Source organism: Mesocricetus auratus, unplaced genomic scaffold (genome assembly GCF_017639785.1).
Source record: "Mesocricetus auratus isolate SY011 unplaced genomic scaffold, BCM_Maur_2.0 Super-Scaffold_4256, whole genome shotgun sequence".
In the NCBI taxonomy this organism is placed as follows: Eukaryota; Metazoa; Chordata; class Mammalia; order Rodentia; family Cricetidae; genus Mesocricetus; species Mesocricetus auratus.
In genome coordinates this window covers 64383002-64401277 of record NW_024429182.1, presented here as the reverse complement: position 1 = coordinate 64401277, position 18276 = coordinate 64383002, and the positions used below count along the sequence as shown (strand labels likewise).

Here is an 18276-nt window from a genome sequence, read left to right as displayed (position 1 = left end):
CTGCTGCTCCACCACCCTGGAGGGCCTGCGTCCTTGTCATCCACACGTTTGCCTGTGAGAAATCAATTCCTGGTATATTCTCCACCACCACTGTTGGAGATGTGTGGTTGTTTTGCTCTGTGGCTTTCCCCCTTATTCCCATGAGACAAGATCTCTCTCAAGTAACTTAGAGCTCGATGGGCAGTCAGCAAACCCTGTTGATCCTCCTGGCTCTGCTCCCTCACAGAGTTGGAGTTATAGTTGGTTTTTTTGTTTGTTTGTTTGGTTGGGTTTTTTTTTTTACATTAATGCTGGGGATTTGAACTCAGCTCCTCCTGATTTCACATCAAGGGATCTTACCTGATGAGCTGTCTCCCAAGGCCCATCCTTGACTATGTATATGGGGTCTGGGAATTGAACACAGGTTGTCTTGCTTCTGTGGCTGCCAATCACTTTCCTTATAGCATCATCTCCCCCAGCTTCCTCTGCTGCCACTGTCCTGACACTGGAGAAGGTACTTTATCAGAAAAGAAAGGTTTCTGCTGGTAGGACTTGAAGAAAGGGGAAACCCTGAAACAAAGGTCCAGGAAGACGGTAAAGATTACCATCTCAAGAAGAGGGAAGAATTTATCCCATGGGGAAGAGCACAGAGGCCAAAGTACCCCTCCAGACAATAGCCAACAATTCCACAGATTCCATAAACTGGATTAAAGACCTTAGATCAGAAAATAAAGTTGTCGGCGAATCCAAGCATTTTCATTTGGCACTGTTCAAGCCTGCTAAGCCTGAAGCTCTTGTAAGAATGGAGCTGAGCCCGGGGTTCAGTCACCAAAGGTCAAAGTGATTCTTTCACTGAGACAATCTAAATCTAGATCATATTGAATCCGCTTCCTCTGTGAGGTTGAAATATTTTCCTAGGCATTCATGTTGGAAGTATGAACTGCCCACACACCCTGTAGAGCCCTGGTCCAGTTAAAGACAGATGAAAATCTGCCCAGTGTGGGATCCTTTAACACAAGTGGAGGGGCATGGAAGAAGGGGGTGTGTATTTATAGAAAATCTGATAGAAAACACAACCGTAAGACCTCAGGGTGAGCAGGATAAGATATTTACTCGAGACCTATATTTCTTTTAAAAACAATTACTTGGCTATGCATCTAAAAGACCTCATCTGTCACTTAGGATCAAGACAGATTAAGTTTTTGCTTGGGAATGAATTAGGAGGCTGAAAACTCAGAGCAGCTAAGAGAAGGTATATTGGCTTGCACAAACCAAAGAACAACCCGCTAAAGGAGACCTACAAGGAAAGGGAATGTCAGCTTTGAAGTGGAAATATACTAAAGGAGGCATGGGTCACTGGTGGCTAAAAGAAACATTACAGGGAAGGGAATCTGAGCTCAGGCTCTGGAGGAGGACCTTAGAAGTCTAGAGAGGCAGGTATGGGTACACAGAGAATATGAGATAACATCAGACCAAGGGGAGCAGACGCAAAGTATGGACCCTTGATTCAGTGTCCCTGTCTCCTTCTAGACTTTCCTTCAGGCAGGTCTCCCTATATCTGTAACCCACCAGCAACTATTACTTTGCTTTTCAAACTATTAAAAATATAACCATTAATTAACAACCACAGTTTTTCTTTATCAAGGATAGCATGTGATATTGGACATAAATGAGTACTCCTGTCAGCCCAGCCCTTGGAAGGTGGAGGCAGAAGAATCAGTTCAATGTCATTCTTGTCTATACAGTGAATTGGAGGCTAGCCTGGGACTCCATGAGACCCTATCTCAATGCCCACAGTGAGGTGAAGGGAAATAGTTCATAAAATAGTGGGTATGAAAGGAGTATCTCTGGTGGATGTAAGTGTAGGTATGCCTTTCAGTTGGCTGAGTGAGTCTGTAATGCCCAGAACCTGTGGTGAGCCCATTCTAGCAGGCAAGTATACTGGGCTCTGTGCCAGGAGTGTGCCCTGGCAGTGATGGCATGTTCTGCAAGAGTAAGAATTCAAGTCTACTATTCTATATCTTCTCCAACCCCCGACTTCCCTGTCTGCTGCCTGGAAATGACATTCCCCTACCAGGTAGTTGGAGACCTTGAACCAGGGAGCACAGGTGGCTGGACATCATGTTAGCTAGAAGCTGCTGAAAGGCCCCACTTTGATTTCACTCCCGTCATGATCATCTATGCGAGTGCTTCTCAACCTTCCCAATGCTGCAACCCTTTAATGCAGGCCTTCATGTTGTGGTGACCCTCAACCATAAAATTGCTATGTTGCTACTTCATAACTGTAATTTTGACACTGTTATAAATCATAATGTAAATATCTGATATGCAGGGTATCTGACATTTGACCCCCAAAGGGGTGGTGACCCACAGGTTAAGAACCACGTATGTATGCCCTTGTCAAGGAGGGGTTGTCCCCACCCCAGTAGGTCTTGGTCTTTTCCTAGTTGTTAGTGGGGAGGAATGAGTAGCCCCTATGAGAATTAGTGTTGTGAAAATGTAGACATTTGAGGATAGGATTATAGTTTGTTGAAAACTGTCTGAGCTTTGTTGTTTCCTATCAACCTTCAGTTCTGTGTGCTAAGCAGGTGGTAAATGTTCTCAAGTTTCATGTGAGTGACACCCAGACCTTGCCTTTGACGGAATACAATCCTGGGAGGGAAGACAAGCATGTTCCAGTTTTGAGACGTTAGAGAAAGTTCTGGGTTACTGAAGACCAAAGTAAGAGACTAGGCAGCAACTGGGAGATGCCTTAGAGAGCTTCTATGTCCAAATAACCCAAGCTTCTCAAGCCACCTAGTTTACCTTTCTCATGGGAAATCCAGGCCTGAGTCAAACAAAAATAAATATTAACAATTATCATGATGATGATAAGGGGCTGAAGAGTTGGCTCATCTATTACGAATGTATACTGTTCTCGCAGGGTCCCAAGTCCAGTTCCAAGCACCCACACTGGCCACCTTTCAACAGTTTATAACTCCAGTTTTAGTGGGCTTCATCACAAAAAGCAAGCATTCTGAAGCTTTGAGTTGACATTTCTGGTTGTGTGCATTCTGGAACATAAGAGCTACGTAGTGGGAACATTTGGGAGGTGGCCACATAGTAGATGTTCCTAGCAATGTGTCTTCACCCTGTGGTGTCTCTTCCCTGGCTCCAAGGCTATCCTGACAGATGGTCCTTGGCAGCCATTACTGGCAGCAGGAGAGTGAGGACAGGTGATGATGGGCCAGCAGACCTCCAAGCTGTGGGAAGAGCTGGTGTGATGGATGAACATGGGGTTGAGCGGTTTAGTCAAGACTGCAGGTCCTGAGCCAAAGGCTGGAGCCTCTAGAAAATACTTGTATACTTCCTGTATGATTTCCCTGCAGTGTCTGTTAATCTAGGGATTTCTGGATGTTTCATTGTGAATAATGATGCATGATTCATGCTTGGGTCCCTCTGTTTTATCTATGTCGCTCACAGATGTGGGAGGAGGCCATCGCCCTGGGCAAGGAACTCGCAGAGCAGTACGAAACGGAGATGTTTGATTATGAACAGCTGAGCGAATTACTGGTAGGCCTTCCCTTTGGTTTTGGTTTTTTGTTTGTTTTTGTTTTGTTCCTAGATTTTCTCACTTCAGTCTTCACATCGGGATCCACCTCAGATGTTCTCTTGGCTTTGGCCTGCTCCCTCTTTGTTATCTTGGGAAATGGTTGTCTTTTATCTGCTGGTTGATTCCAGCCCATGAGCATTCACTGTTTATTGTCAAGTAGGCCAAGACGTTAAAACTTCCATTAGTGATGCCTAACAAGTGTGACATCCTAAGTACAGGGGGCTTGACAGCCCAGAGTTTCTGAGAGTTTCAAATAGTCTAAAGTGCTCACCTTTTCCACAAGAGGAGGCGGACAGGTTGTGGCCAGAACCTTGTCATGCCAGGACATCCTTGGAGTTTTTAGTTGCTGCCTTGTCAGCCATGCCTTTTTTGTGCACAGCAGACCACAACTATGATGGAATGTTTCTCTGTAATTTAGAGCAGAATAATTCTGTCCTTCAAAGTCTGCCAGTATCCGGTCTGAATCAAAAACAAAACAAAAAAACACTAAAAGTGAAGTAACATCTTTTCCTTGGATTATTAAAAATACCCCCAAATCATAACTAATGACCAAATGTGGCTTGTTTAGGATACCTTGCTGGACAGTATGAAAAACATTATGAAAACTACAGAATTCTCCCAGGTGCAGGCCTCAGAACCCCAAGAAGAATCCAGAAGGGTGGATGCTCCAATAGGCTGCTCAGTCCTGAAATGAGTTTTCATTTTTCCTTCTAGAAAAAGCAGGCTCAATTTTACGAAAACATCGTCAAGGTGATAAGACCCAAGCCGGACTATTTTGCTGTTGGCTATTACGGGCAAGGGTTCCCTTCATTCCTTCGGGTAAGTTTGAGTCTTGTCTGAGCCAGCATCACTCCCTCAGCAGAGAGATCCCTTCCAGTCCTGGTGTTTTTCCCAGCAAAGTCATATGCTGACTCTATGGTGCCAGAGAGGGACCAAGAATATTTTCTTTAATTATGTGAGGACTCTGGTTACATATACTATTTTTGAGTGATTTTTTTTTTCCTGAAAGAATTCGCCTCAGAGATTTAGATGTGTGTCAAAGTATACAGAGCAAGCCAGGGAGATGGCTCCATGGACAGATCACTTGTCACAAGTGTGAGTGAGTACCTAACTTCAGATCCCCAGAACTTTTATAAAGCCAAGCTTCATGGCACTCATCTCCAATGCTAGCACTCCTACCAAAAGATAGGCGATTGAGACAGGAGACCCCCTGGAAGCTCATGACCAGCTAGTCTGGTATATACAGCAATAAACAACAAAGGAACCCTGCCTCAAACAATGTACAGGGCATTGATCACAACACCCAAGGCTCCTCTCACCTTTGTATACACGCTGTGGTATGCATGCACACATATACACACAGGAACGTACATATACATAAACACACACATGATTTACTGTTGGGGGTGTTTTTAGTTGTGCAGTTCAGTGACTTAAGCACACACACACAGAAAAACTATCACCACTATCTAGTTCCAGAATTTCCTGAACTTTCAAAACTAGAACTTATGCCTGGAGAGATAACACAGCAGTTAGAGTGCTTGCCTCTCCAGAAGACCAGAATTAGGATTCCACACCCAGATGAGGTAGCTCAAAAGCACCTGTAACACCAGCCTCAGATGATCAGCTACCTTCCTTTGGCCTCCACAGGCACCATCTCACACACACACACACACACACACACGCACATGTGTGTGTATATATGTGTGTATATATACATGCATGTGTATGTATGCATATATTATATATATATGTATATTAAAAAAATAACTACAAAGTCCATCCCCCTTATCAGCAATACCACGTTTCTTTACTCCCAGCTTTAGGACCTAGCACTGTTCTTCTATCTGCCCCTGGGAGTCAACCACCTTAGTTTCCTCATATAACTTGGGTCATACTGTGTTTGACCTTTTATGTCTTCTTTTCACTGTACATGATAGCATCAAGGGTTATCCATGTTGTAGCATGCATAGTAACTTAAGTCCTTTTCAAAGTCGGGTAACATTCTATTGTGTGGTCATACCATACTTTATTCATCCATCATTGGTGGACATTGAGTTATTTCCATCTTTTGACTGGTGTGAATATTGATGTTGTAAACATAAAAATTTTAATTTTTGAAGAAATTGGAAATGGATTTTCACCACCACAATGCTTAAAGTTGAATCTACCCCTTCCGAGGGACAACCTCCATGGGAAAACTGAGTGTTGTTAGACACAACCAGATCAATAGCCATGGTGCTCTTTTAGACAAGCATTTCCCAATATCCAGGTTGATATATGACCTCTACATGTAAATACACATGTGGGTACCCCGTACACACACACACAAACACACACTACATATACAAAAAAGGCATGTAGTAAAAGTTGCCCAATTTTACAAAAATTTTAGTGTCTTTATGTGTGCCTCAACATGTATGTGGCCCAAGGAAGAGAGAGGCCAACCTCTGGCCAGGCACGTTCATGCTCATGGGGTGTTAGGGTCTGGGCACAGAATGCCTCTGTGATACAGCAGCCGCCAACCATAGACTCAGTTATCCAACTCCCGCAGCAAGGCAGCAGTCTGCCTGAGCATGTGATGAAATGCCCCAAGGAAGGCAAGCTGCAATACAGTCTGGAGCACTGGATCCTGCAGGCTCCAGGGACCGTCCTGGGTCACTTCCACCATCAAAGGACAAAATGTGAAGTAAGAATAAAGAGTTTTACGTGCTTGATTAATATTGAGCTGACTCTCTTGACACACCTGAATAACTCTGTTGGGTTGTAGCAATATATTCATTACGCTTCACAGATCACCTGGCAGGGGTCAGTCTGACAATGACATTACTAGTTACCGAAAAGTGGGCGGAATGTTTAGTAACTTCATTCTGCCGAGAGAGCAGACGCTGAGCTATCTCGCTGTCCCCTTGGCACTGTTTCTCTCCATAAATCGAGCTCATTGCTTTTTTGCATTCTTATTAATATTTATAATTCTCACAAGGAATAAATATCTTTGACTGTATGTACATTCTCCCCCCACCTCAGTTTTTGTGTTTGAAAGGACTACTGCAGAATGCAAAGTAATGAACATTTCTGGAAAATACTATTAGTGTTTTCATCTAGGGCTTTTCTATTAAAACCTTTATGTATTTTTATTATTGTGCCTTCTTCGGGGGTAAAGCTTAATAAATGCATGCTACTTTCCACGTGGTCTGCTCTCTAGTAAATCTATGCCTTCCTGAGATGTTCGGCTTCCTAGGGCCTCATAGGAGGCCCAGCCTCTGTATTTATATTTCTAATTAAAACTACATATTACTCTGCTTTCTGCTTGACATTTTTCTTCCAAAAAAGAAAAAATGTAGGGCATTTGTTTCTTCCATAAAGATACTTCAAGCCATACCTAAGTACAAAACAGCAGGGGGTGAGGGGCTATCCAAACCTTAAACTGTTAGTTCCTTAGTAATGTGTTAAACTGCCGAATAAATTGAGGTTTGAAAAGGGGGATTTTTTTTCAGATCTGTTTGAACTGTAGAAACCAAACACCTTAGACTGGGTAATTTATAAACAATAAAAGTTTATTGCTCACAGATCTGGAGGCTGGGAAGTCCAGGCTCAAGGGATCAGCAGATTGCTTCCCTGTCTGATGAGACCCTGTAGGGTAGGAGAAAAAAACTTCTGGAGACCTTTGTGATTCTAGTCCCTTCCCAATGCCCACACCCACTCAGCTGCTGTTACCTTGGTGACTCTATTTCAGGGTATAAAGGGTAGAAGGGTGATGGGACATTCAGACCACAGCAAGGGTAGTTAATTACGTGTCCTAGGAGTCTTCCCTTATCTCTATGAAAATGTGCTAATTAGTTAAGTTTTGGTTTACAGCTGAGTCAACACAGAACTAAGAATGTATTGCAAGATGTTGTACCTCTGTCTCTTTCTTGCACCTCTTCCCCTCTCTTCCTCCTTCTGACTGCCAACAACCAATGTTTGTCCGTGGACACCCACTCGTAAGCCAAGGCAGCACCTCGCATGACTAACTGATGCAAAGAAGTTTCTGATTAGACAGAAGAAACAAAGGAAAGGTCTAGGCGGGTGGAATAGGCATCAGCCTTCAAATGACAGCAGCAGTGGTGTCTTCTAGCCACTGACACCTGTTCGTGATTCAGCTGGCATACGCAGCACTCTCCAGTCCTTGAAGAGCTCTGTCATATGTCCTCAGGACCCTTCATTGCAGATGTCCTTGGAGTGACTACCTCAAGCTCACATAGAGAAGACCTCCACAGTGTAGCCCATGTAAGGAGAGTGCCCACACCAGAGTTAGCTAGCCTTTGATAACAGTGTCCAGTGAAATCTAGATTTGAGAATGTTACTAAAAAGTGACAAGTCAGTCCTAAGTGTTGTGTAGGCTTTGTCATTGTTGAGTAAGGATCACACAGGCCTCCTCTTGCCAGAAAGAAACCCTGCTCTCCACTCATCACCAGCCTCCAGGCTTCAGGGAGGCCAGGAGCTCAGGGTCTTCCTGTTCAGACTGGTTCCCCTTTCCTCCATCTCTGCTGATCTCCCTGTGACACCCAGGAGTTGGGCCCTGCTCTGAGGACCTCCCCTTAGTACCCTGCAGAGCTGTATGTTTTGGGGAAGGAGAAAGATGACTTTGATGAGTGCTACCAGGAGATGCAGCTCCTGCTAGCCACTAGATTCTCATGAAGGCTCCTTGCTGTGCTTGGGAACCAAATTAACACAAGACCCAGTTCACTTGAGAGAAGCTTAAAATTAATTAGCTTTACATATACAAGGAGGTTTTCACAAGAGAGTAAGTCCCAAATGTACACCCTGAGCTGATTCTTTTTTTTTTTTCTTTTGACAAAGAGCAATGAATTACCAAAATAAAAGCAGGACAAACTATCTCTTGACAGGATAGTAACTTCTGGGGATGTTACTGAGAGAGACGGGTGAGTGGGGCAGGACACAGAAGCTAGGGGACTGTCTGGGTTGGTTATCTAGGTTGGTTGTGGTGGAGTGTGAAAGGCTGACACATGTGGTGGTGCCTTAGGGAGGCAGGTGGCTCCCTATCAGTTTGAGGTCAGCCTGGTCTACAGAATGAGTTCAGGACCGCCAGAGACACATAATAGAGACATCCTGTCTCAAAAAAAAAAAAAAAAAAAAAAAAAAAAAAAAGAGGAGGAAGAAGAGAGGAGAGTAGAAGACAAAACTGTCAAACACATTTTGAAGACCTGTGGTGTTACTTAACAAAGGACATTTGTTTCCAGGGAAAAGTATTCATTTACCGAGGAAAAGAATATGAGCGACGGGAAGATTTTGAAGCTCGCCTATTAACTCAGTTTCCAAATGCTGAGAAAATGAAGACGACATCTCCACCAGGGGATGATATTAAGAGTTCTCCCGGCCAGTGTATCCTTTAAGACAACAGGAGGGCCACTCATGGGAACAGTTGATGGCTTCTCTTGGTTGTCACGCATGCTCTCCTTTTGTCCTTAACTCCCTGCCCTCAGACATCCAGTGCTTCACAGTGAAGCCTAAGCTAGATTTGCCCCCTAAATTTCACCGGCCAGTGTCTGAACAGATTGTAAGGTAACCATGCCAGCTTTCTTACCAATAGGAGGTAGCAAAATGCTAATGATGTGTCTCTTGATAATAATTCTACCTTTTTATGTGTGAACTTTAACTTTTGAAGAACACCCTAGATGCTTTTTCTGCCCTCTCCCAAGAACAAGGGAAGGCAATGATTTCTGGTACCCATAGAAGGGAAAGAAAGTAATTAGAGGGGTGCACAGAAGATTCCTTATCCAAGGTCTGGAAAGATGAAGCCCAGGAGGAAAAAGGTAGCCCTTGGGTCTACTTAGCGCCCACACATTCAGGGTAGAATCCCCAACAGTGTTCAAATCCCTCCCTGCCGCTACCCTGTGCAGATGTGGACTTGCTGCCTTGAATGAACAGAGATCACAGTATTTGTTCCTCATGAGATGCAAAGCAAAATCCTTTTGCCCTAGGGCTACAAGAGTCATTCCACTGGCAAAGTCTTGCAAGCATGAAGACTCAGTTAAGTACCTAGAACACACACACCAGGTAGGGTGCTTCATGCTATAACCCGGCAATGGAAGCAAAGACAGGGGACTCCCCATAGACAAAGTTCCAGGCTATTGAGAGACCTTGTTTCAAACAAAAAGTGGAAGGTACCTGAAGGACCATTCCCAGGGGTGTCCTGTGACCTCCACATGCACACGTTCACCTCTCCACATGTGTTCACCCCCACATATGAACACACAGACAGGGTCATGCAGTGGCATTTAAACCGCACTTATACTAGCAGAATGAGCTCACACACCTGTGCTGAACTGCACCTCATTGCCTGGGTAGCTCTGTACAGTCAGCCTCCCCCATGGCTCTTTGATGTGGTGAGTTCTCTATTTGATCTCTGTCCTGGTGGGAGCTGCAGCCTTTTTGATGCCTGCTCTTCCTCTGGTCTGTTTGTATGGTATCCTGGAGCTCCATGGACCCTTTAGCCTTCCATCGCTGTTGCCTTGGTGGTCACAGAAACAAACCAGGGCTGCCTGTTTGTAGCAAATGCGTTCACAGAAATGCAGCATTAGGCAAATAGAGAATTACCAAGCCTCTGTCTCAGATGGCACTGTGTACGTTCCCTCTTGGGGAGGATTAAATCTCTCTCTCTTTCTGTCTCTCCTTCTCTCATACACACACACACAGACACACACACACACCCTTCACAAGCACAAGCCCACTCCTCCCCTAAGGAGGACAGACAACAGGCTGTTTATGGCCCTGAACGCCATTCTGGACATCTGCTAAATCTGTATCTCAAAAGTCTGAAACTAGAGTGCATGACACCTTTCTTTTTAAAAGATAACATATTGTCAATTTATGTAAAGTTAACTGTTAAATTATTCAGCTAGCAGGGGGGAGGGTGGGTGGGTTTCTGTGACTTCAAGTCCAGAACTCTGTCTCAAACTATATATGTGTGTGTGTGTGTGTGTGTGTGTATACATATTTATGCATATATACATATCACTAAAATGCCGCATTGTTGAGTTCTTGCAATAATGAACACAACATACCTACTGAATGCACAGGCTCTTTTTTCTCTGCTTCACATCACCTTCCAAGCCTTTGCAGGTCCACTTGCCTGCATCTCTTACTCAGCATCTCTTCTCCCCTGAGCACTGGCAGAGACAAAGAGGAGGTAAAAGTCTCCAGTCAGTCTTTCTACTGTCACCATCTCCATTGGGGACTCACTGGATAAAGGCCATGGCTTTAGGTCAAGGTTAGGGACACTTCCTGAGCTGTAGTACTGTATTCTGAAGCCAACTGTTCTCCCCACCCCCACCTCCATCCCCAGTCTAAAAGCAAAGCGTCTGCTTTCAGGTTAAAAGTCTAATGATTTTTCTCCCTCTACAGTTTTTACAGGGTGAATGAGGTCCAGCGATTTGAATATTCTCGGCCCATCCGGAAAGGGGAGAAAAACCCAGACAATGAATTTGCGGTAATTAAAAAACAACAACACCTACAACACTCTCTCAAAACTCAAAACTCTTCTCCCATGCACAGAAAGACCTGGAGAGCGCATCCCCACAAGGCCACCACGGGCAGTGTTAAATGTCTCTGTAAAGCCAGTAGCATTTCATACAGCTTATTAGTGAGATAGCTGAGACATCTAATAGTGGATCAATGGCATTGGGGCCCCAGCTGTTCCCTTCAGTGCTCAGAACTCCAAAGGCTTATTTGGACTTGGGTGACAATGACAGGCAGGTGAGGCCAGCACCAGGCCTCCTTGGAGCTTATCACACTGTAGCTGTGTTACTGACATTCTGGACTGGATGACCCTCTGTGGGATCATGCCATGCATCTCAAACCTGAACCCAGTATCGTCTCCCTGGTCATGTCAACCAATCAAGGCTCTAGACCCTGACAGATGTTTTTTCCTTTCTGTAGCTATCCCATTGGCCCTGAAAACAGTAAGACACACCCATGGAGTCTTTTAGAAATTACACATGCAGGGCTGGGGAGATGGCTCAGTCAGTAAAGTGCTTGCCATACACGTATGAGGGAGGACCTGAATTCCATTCCCAAAACCATATCAAAAAGGCTAGGTGTGGTGCTGCACACTTGCAATCCCAGCATTGGAGAGGCAGGGTAAGGTAGGTCCCTGGAGCATGCTGGCCAACCACTCTAGCTTACTAGGCAAGCCCCAGGTCTCAAAACAAGGTGACCAGTACCCAGAGGACCCCAAGCAAAGTTGACCTCTGCTTTCTACCTCTACATGTACACACACACACACACACACACACACTCAAAGAGACTGTACAAGTGAATCAGTTTAATGGACCCATATCAAAAGGCATCAGACAAGTTTGATACGTTAACACATTGCATACCAGAACCCCTCCCTGGAGAATCCCTCTCAGACCTATGGTACAAGGTGAACTGAGTGACAGCAAGGGCCAACCCTGCTAAAATAGCTTCCTTTTCAGTCTAGAGGCCTTTGGGTACAGGAGGAGAAAGGTGAATTTCACCCACACCCAACCCAAAGCAGACTTTGGAGCCTGCTGTCAGGCCTGCCTTGGACAGAGACTTTTACCCTCCTTCTGCAGTAATCCTTGGGGTAAAACCTGAGTTTCCTTCACAGCTCCTGGGAGTCACCTTACTGATGTCCCCTCTAGCTCCCAGGCCAGTGTCCTTGGGTGTTGACAGGAGCTTGGAGTGAGGTGACGCCTTGTTTCAAGATGAAGATTGGGTTCCTTGGCCAGCGCTAACATCCGGGTCCTTTAGTGCCTGTTCCTTGAAGTGTGACCGTGGTCAGAGCCTAGGCACAGACACCCTGAATAACCAGGCTAACAGTGGATTAACGGCTTTCTGAGTATTTCTTTCACTGTAACAAATCATGCTGTTCTTTCCGCAGTGTCTGGGACCCAGGGATTTATTGATCGCCCCCGCCCCCACGCACGCATGCCTCCCCCATCTTGCAGTATGTATAGTCTTACATTGTGAGGAATAGACACATGGAGGCCAAGCGAAGCTGAAGGGTGCTCAGCGAGCTGGCAGCGGAGCTAAGAATAACCGGGACACCTGACATTTTGAGCTGTGCTAAGCCTCAGAGCTTGTGCTGCTTCTAGATGGCCCCAAAATCCCCCGATGGCCCCATTTGGGTCCTCACCCATAGAAGAAGCATAGGGAAGCCACAGGATTTAGCCCTTCATGCCTGACAAGGGTCCAGGCTTCCAGAAAAGAGCAGAATGTTCTGTAGTAGTGAGAAGTCCAAATCCTGGCCCCTTCTACGGGCTTGTAACCCCAAGGGCAAATGCTAGGAAAACTGCCCTATGAGGCAAAGAGCTGTACTCAGAGTCTATAAGCCTGACAGAAGGGTGAAACTTCAAGAGCAAGGGCCATCGAGGAGGAGCCAGCCAAGGTAGGGCCCAGGTTAGGAACTTAGCATGTAGCCCAAAGTAAATCCAGGGTATTTTCAAGAACATAAAGGGGGAAGCAGACAGGCTTCAAAAGTGCACTTTCTCTGGCAAGTCCCCAAGAGCACAGGCAGAAGAACTTGGCCTAGGAAACAAAGATCTGCCTGTGTCCCTGAAGCTCCTGCCATCCCCTTGTTTTTCTCTGGGATCTCAGAGGTTCTAACAGCAGGCCAACTTTGTGTAATTGTCATCCTGTGACGTGTTAGTCCTGAGAAAGTAGCGGTCTAGAGGGTTATAGTTTGCTTCTGCCAGAGCTGTAGAGCAGCCATTAAAGAGGCATACAACTAGTCTAATAGGTTTGAAAAGATTTCTTGCAGTGTGTGAGGTGCTGCTTTATAGGAAGTACATTTTGGAAAATGCTTCCACTTAAAATATACCTAGGGCTGAGACTGTACCTTGAATTGTAGAATGTTTACCTAGAATATACAAAGACTCGGGTCTGATCCCCTGTACTGCATAAAATGAGGGGGTATCGTGGTGCACACCTGTAATCCCAGCACTAAGGATCAGAAGTTCAAGTTCATCCTCAACTACCTACCAAATTTGGGCCAGTGAGGGATACCTGAGACCCCGTCTTAAAAAAGAAAACAAAATATACGTGTGAAAAGGCATACCAGAGGAAGAAAGGCCTTGAACAAAGGACACTACAGTGTGTAGATGCTCATCAGTACTTTGTTCTAGTTCCACACTGTGTTAACATAGAATATAAACATAATGATTATGTTTTTTAAAGTAATGATTTTATTAAAACACAAGAGGGTAGGTGGGTCCCACAAACTGCTCCCAAGTAACCACTCAGAGGCTTAATATTAATCATTAATGCTCAGCTAGTAGCTCAGGCTTGTTACTAGCTAATTCTTGCATTTCAAATTAACCCATATTTCTTAACTACCCTCTGCCACGTGACTCATGGCTTGTTACCTCATTTTCTGCACATCCTGCTTCCTCTGCATCTTCTGGCATCTGTTCTGACTTCGCTCTTCTTCATCCCAGCATCCTTAGTTTGGTTGTCCCACCTATACTTTCTGCCTGGCTACCAGAGAGTCTGCTTTTTATTAAACAATTCAAGTGACAAATCTTGACAGTGTACAAGAGGATTACTCCACAGCATTCAAGAGGTCAGTTTTAGGAAGCTTTACCTTTGAGGCATTTGTGCCTTTATCTTTCCTTTTGAAGCCTGGATAAGGCTAACATAAAACTCACTAGGACACCTTCCCCAAACACACTTATTTAAGAGGGAACACTATCATTCTGAGGTATTTATGTCACCCCTGCTCACCCACTACAACTCCATGCCAAACATCAGAGACAAGCCTGATAGACAGGAAGTACGGTGGGTGCTTTGATGATGAGTGTGGTTGTCAAGTAGAACATGGCTCCTGGGGTTCCCTCAGCACATACCTGTCCTATGTGAACACAGGCAGACCTTGTCCTGATAGAAGACTCACATACTGGGGTCACACAGATACCCAACATAAGAGAGTGCCCTCCTACTGGCATCCCCCTCCTGACATGTACTGTGTGGGCTCTTCTTACAGAATATGTGGATCGAGAGAACCATCTACACTACGGCCTATAAGTTGCCGGGGATTTTAAGGTGGTTTGAAGTCAAATCCGTCTTCATGGTAAGGAGAAGCCCCAGAAGGGAGTATCTGCCTTCCTCTCCTGTTATGTTTGACATGCCCTCCTTGTCCTCAAGAGCCTTATGATCGCTGTGGCCTGTTACGTGCTCCAGACCCTTAAGTGCCTGTCACCAGTGTGTACCTCAGAGCATCAGTATCTCTCCATCCCCTCCTGCATCTTATTCCCAAAGCTGTGTGACCACACTCAGAGCTGGCTGACAAGAAATCCATTCCTTCTCACACATTAATATGTCAGCTCCACCTGTGTTGCTTTGATAGTTCTTTCTCTTAACTAAATGGAAAGTGTAAAGTATGTTCCCACTGATGTAAACTTCCTACAAAACCTCTTTCTGGTTGTTTGGTTGCCATTTACATGACAAGTAATGAATAGAATTCACTCATTTCACATGAGAATATATTTCTCCTTGGACATATTTTTAAAGAGATGATGATTCCTACTTTATAAGTCAAACTATACCTTGAATTGGGATTGTTGTTGTTGTTTGGTTTTATTTATGACTGGGTAGTTTTACCTGTATATATGTCCTGTGTATGCAATGCCTGCTGAAGCCAAAAGAGAGGGTATTGAATCCCTTGGGAATGGAGCTACACATAGTTATAAACCACCATGTCAAATCAATTCCACGTTTTCTGGAGCAACAGCTTGTTCTCTTAACCACGAAGCCATCTCAAGCACTATGGGACAGTTTTGTTTACATGAAACTTGTATTTATGGGAACCTACAGGATGACTTCACTAACAGAGCTATACCATGACAATACCCATATAAATGATCCAATAAAAGCATAAGCATGCAGTAGCCCACTTGGTAGAAGGCTTCCTCTGTATGCATGAAGTCTTAGATTCTATCCCTTGCACCACATAAACTGGGTGTGACAATGCATGCCTGTAATCCTAGCACACAAGAGGATCACAAGTTTCAATGCTATCTTCAGCTGTACATTGAATTTGAAGCCAGCCTTGGCTGCATGATATTCTGTCTCAAAAAACAAAAGCAAACAAAAAAACCTAATTACAATATGCTTTTGTTCATGTAGCTTCTCTGGGCTGGATCCCACCTCAGGAGATGGCTCCTGCCATTCAATTAACAGTGAGTCCCTGAAACACCTGGTGATTTGGCTTAAGGGCCAGACGAAAGCTTGCCAATTTGTATTCTCTTCTGTGTGTCCACCGCTCTGTTTTGCCCATACCAATGAGAGCTGCTGGCCTTTCCATGAACACGTATGTCCCTGCTCCACCAGGTCTCTTCACCCCACAGCAGCCAAGATGGAGACCCCCACCCCTACTCAGAGCCCTCAGAACCCTTTGCCTGCTCCTTCTGGGGGCATGATCACTTCCCACTGTAAAACCTTTATTCTCTACCCCAAAGCCACCAAGGTGGACAGGAGGCGGTCAGGACATTAGCCAATGAGAACATTTAGGGTGGCCAGGCTGAGATCTGGTGGGAAGCCAAGTTAAAGTCCTCCAGATCTATATTAACATGTACAAGACAACTGGATTTTCATAAGTCCAAATACCTATATTTGCACAGAAACCAGGTGTTAGAAGAAAATGTAAAGGAGGCCAGGAGACTGCCTCACCTGGACATATTGCAGAAGCTGGGGTGATACCCACCATGCTTTCTTACTTGCAGGTAGAGATCAGCCCACTGGAAAATGCCATCGAGACGATGCAGCTGACTAATGACAAGATCAGCAGCATGGTCCAGCAGCACCTCGATGATCCGGGCCTTCCCATCAACCCTCTGTCCATGCTCCTGAATGGCATTGTAGATCCTGCTGTCATGGGTGGCTTTGCCAATTACGAGAAGGCACGTGACATACCTGGGATGGGCTGAACATTCCCAAACTTGATCCCTGGGACCCAGAAACTATCCTGGAGAGTCACCCTCACTTTCCAGAACCCTTAGGTTCATTGAGGACCTAAAGATTCCATTCTGGAGATAAGAAATTGTCCAGATATTTACCCTAGAGAAATGGCACAGGTGTGGTGGAGAGGGCCTCTGACTTCCCTGGATAGCAACTCAGTGGAAATGGGCAGAAATCAAAGAATTTGGGTACAAGCTAAATCAGGTGTGCCCACCCTAGTCCAGTGCCCATTTTTGCAAATTCTGGGTCTGTGTGCAATTATTTACTCCTTCCCTGTGATAGCTTCCCTGATACAGCAATGACATACTTGAGCCATGAAACAGAGGCCTATGTGGTTTACAGAACCAAAATTATTTGTCTTCTGGCCATACACAAAACAAACTTGTTGACACAGATCTAGACAGTGAAACCTAAGACCAAAAGAGTCTCCTAATGGGCTAGCAATGATCATGGAAGAAAAGTTAGTCGTCCCCCACCCCCATGTCTGTGTCTTCCAGACAAATATGTGTCTGTCTGGAATCAATAGAAGAGAAGATTATCAGCTATCAGGGTGAACTCCAGGCATTGGGACAGCTGAGAGGGCTGTAGCCACTGCTACTCAATAGGACCAAGCACTCTAGATCAGCTGTGGCCTTTCTGGACTCCAGCTGCCTGTGTGTTCCCTGTATTGCGTTTGACCTTGGGTCCTGGGGAGTGTTCAACCCTGGGTCTGCAGGGAGTGCCATGGGGTGGGGGAGTTGCTGTGGGACTCAGTTGTACATGGATCCCTTCCCAATGCTCCTATGTGTAGTGCTGTGCTAGGCAATCGCGTGTGAGCAGCTCCCCTATCTCCACAGGCTTTCTTCACAGACCGATATCTGCAGGAGCATCCTGAGGCCCACGGGCAGATCGAGAAACTCAAGGACCTGATAGCCTGGCAGGTTGGTATGGCTGGGAAAGGAATATCGGTGACCTGGGCACCTTCACATACATTCCTACCAGCATGGCGGCCTCTGGGTTACCACACTCCCAATGAAAAAGTCACTTAAACACTCAAAAAATTCTGTGTCACCAATGAACAAGCCCTTTTAGGAAACCTATGTGTGACTGGAATTAATAGAAGAGTATCAGGTATCAAGGTGGACTCTGACAGAAGTTCATGCCTTGGTCACTGAGGTCTGAAAGAGAGAGGGTAGCTGCAGCCTGCCCACCCCTTCCACTGAGAAGAGGCTGCTCTGCAGGATGAGTTTCTTTGTGCTTGCCCAGATGTGGTTCTGTTTCTTCCAGTCTTGCTTCTAGGATGAGCCCTTCTGTGGTATCTACTTCAAGAGAAGGGACCTCCAGAAGGCCCCTTGTATTCCCCTAGTGTCTGTGCTTCCTGGAGTACCTGGGCTGGGTGTTTTACACGTACTCCATCTATATTTGCTCTGCCATTGGAGCAACTTGCTACATGTTTCCTCACACAGGCAGGAAGGACGTACCCATGATAACCATGGCACGTAACACCACTAGCCAGACTGCAGAAGTTAGGGTGGGTCAGCCTGTGCTGGAGTTAGGGGTGTGTACAAGATGTAGGAGGTAGAAAGCTAGTCAACTTGGGCTACAATTGGGCAGGTGTCCACGCTGCATGCATGGCTAAGCCTGGCTCTAGTCTCTTGAGTGGGCCTAGGGACACCAGGCTTGGCACAGAGCTGCCCCTCCTAGAGGAGACCTTTCCGGCCTTCTATACTGACTCCTAAAAGAGA

At 45.4% G+C, this 18276-nt stretch overlaps 1 protein-coding gene across 2 annotated transcripts in view; it reads left to right on the top strand.

Moving 5' to 3' along the window:
* Dock1 (dedicator of cytokinesis 1) overlaps nucleotides 1-18276 on the top strand; it is a 495662-nt gene that overhangs the window by 453426 nt on the left and 23960 nt on the right. For both annotated transcript variants that reach the window (XM_040752573.1, XM_040752578.1), the window contains exons 39-46: nucleotides 3442-3531; nucleotides 4286-4390; nucleotides 8815-8956; nucleotides 9058-9136; nucleotides 10979-11063; nucleotides 14580-14666; nucleotides 16318-16494; nucleotides 17389-17472. In XM_040752573.1, coding sequence (XP_040608507.1) covers nucleotides 3442-3531; nucleotides 4286-4390; nucleotides 8815-8956; nucleotides 9058-9136; nucleotides 10979-11063; nucleotides 14580-14666; nucleotides 16318-16494; nucleotides 17389-17472 — 849 coding nt within the window. The remainder of the gene's footprint in view (nucleotides 1-3441; nucleotides 3532-4285; nucleotides 4391-8814; nucleotides 8957-9057; nucleotides 9137-10978; nucleotides 11064-14579; nucleotides 14667-16317; nucleotides 16495-17388; nucleotides 17473-18276) is intronic.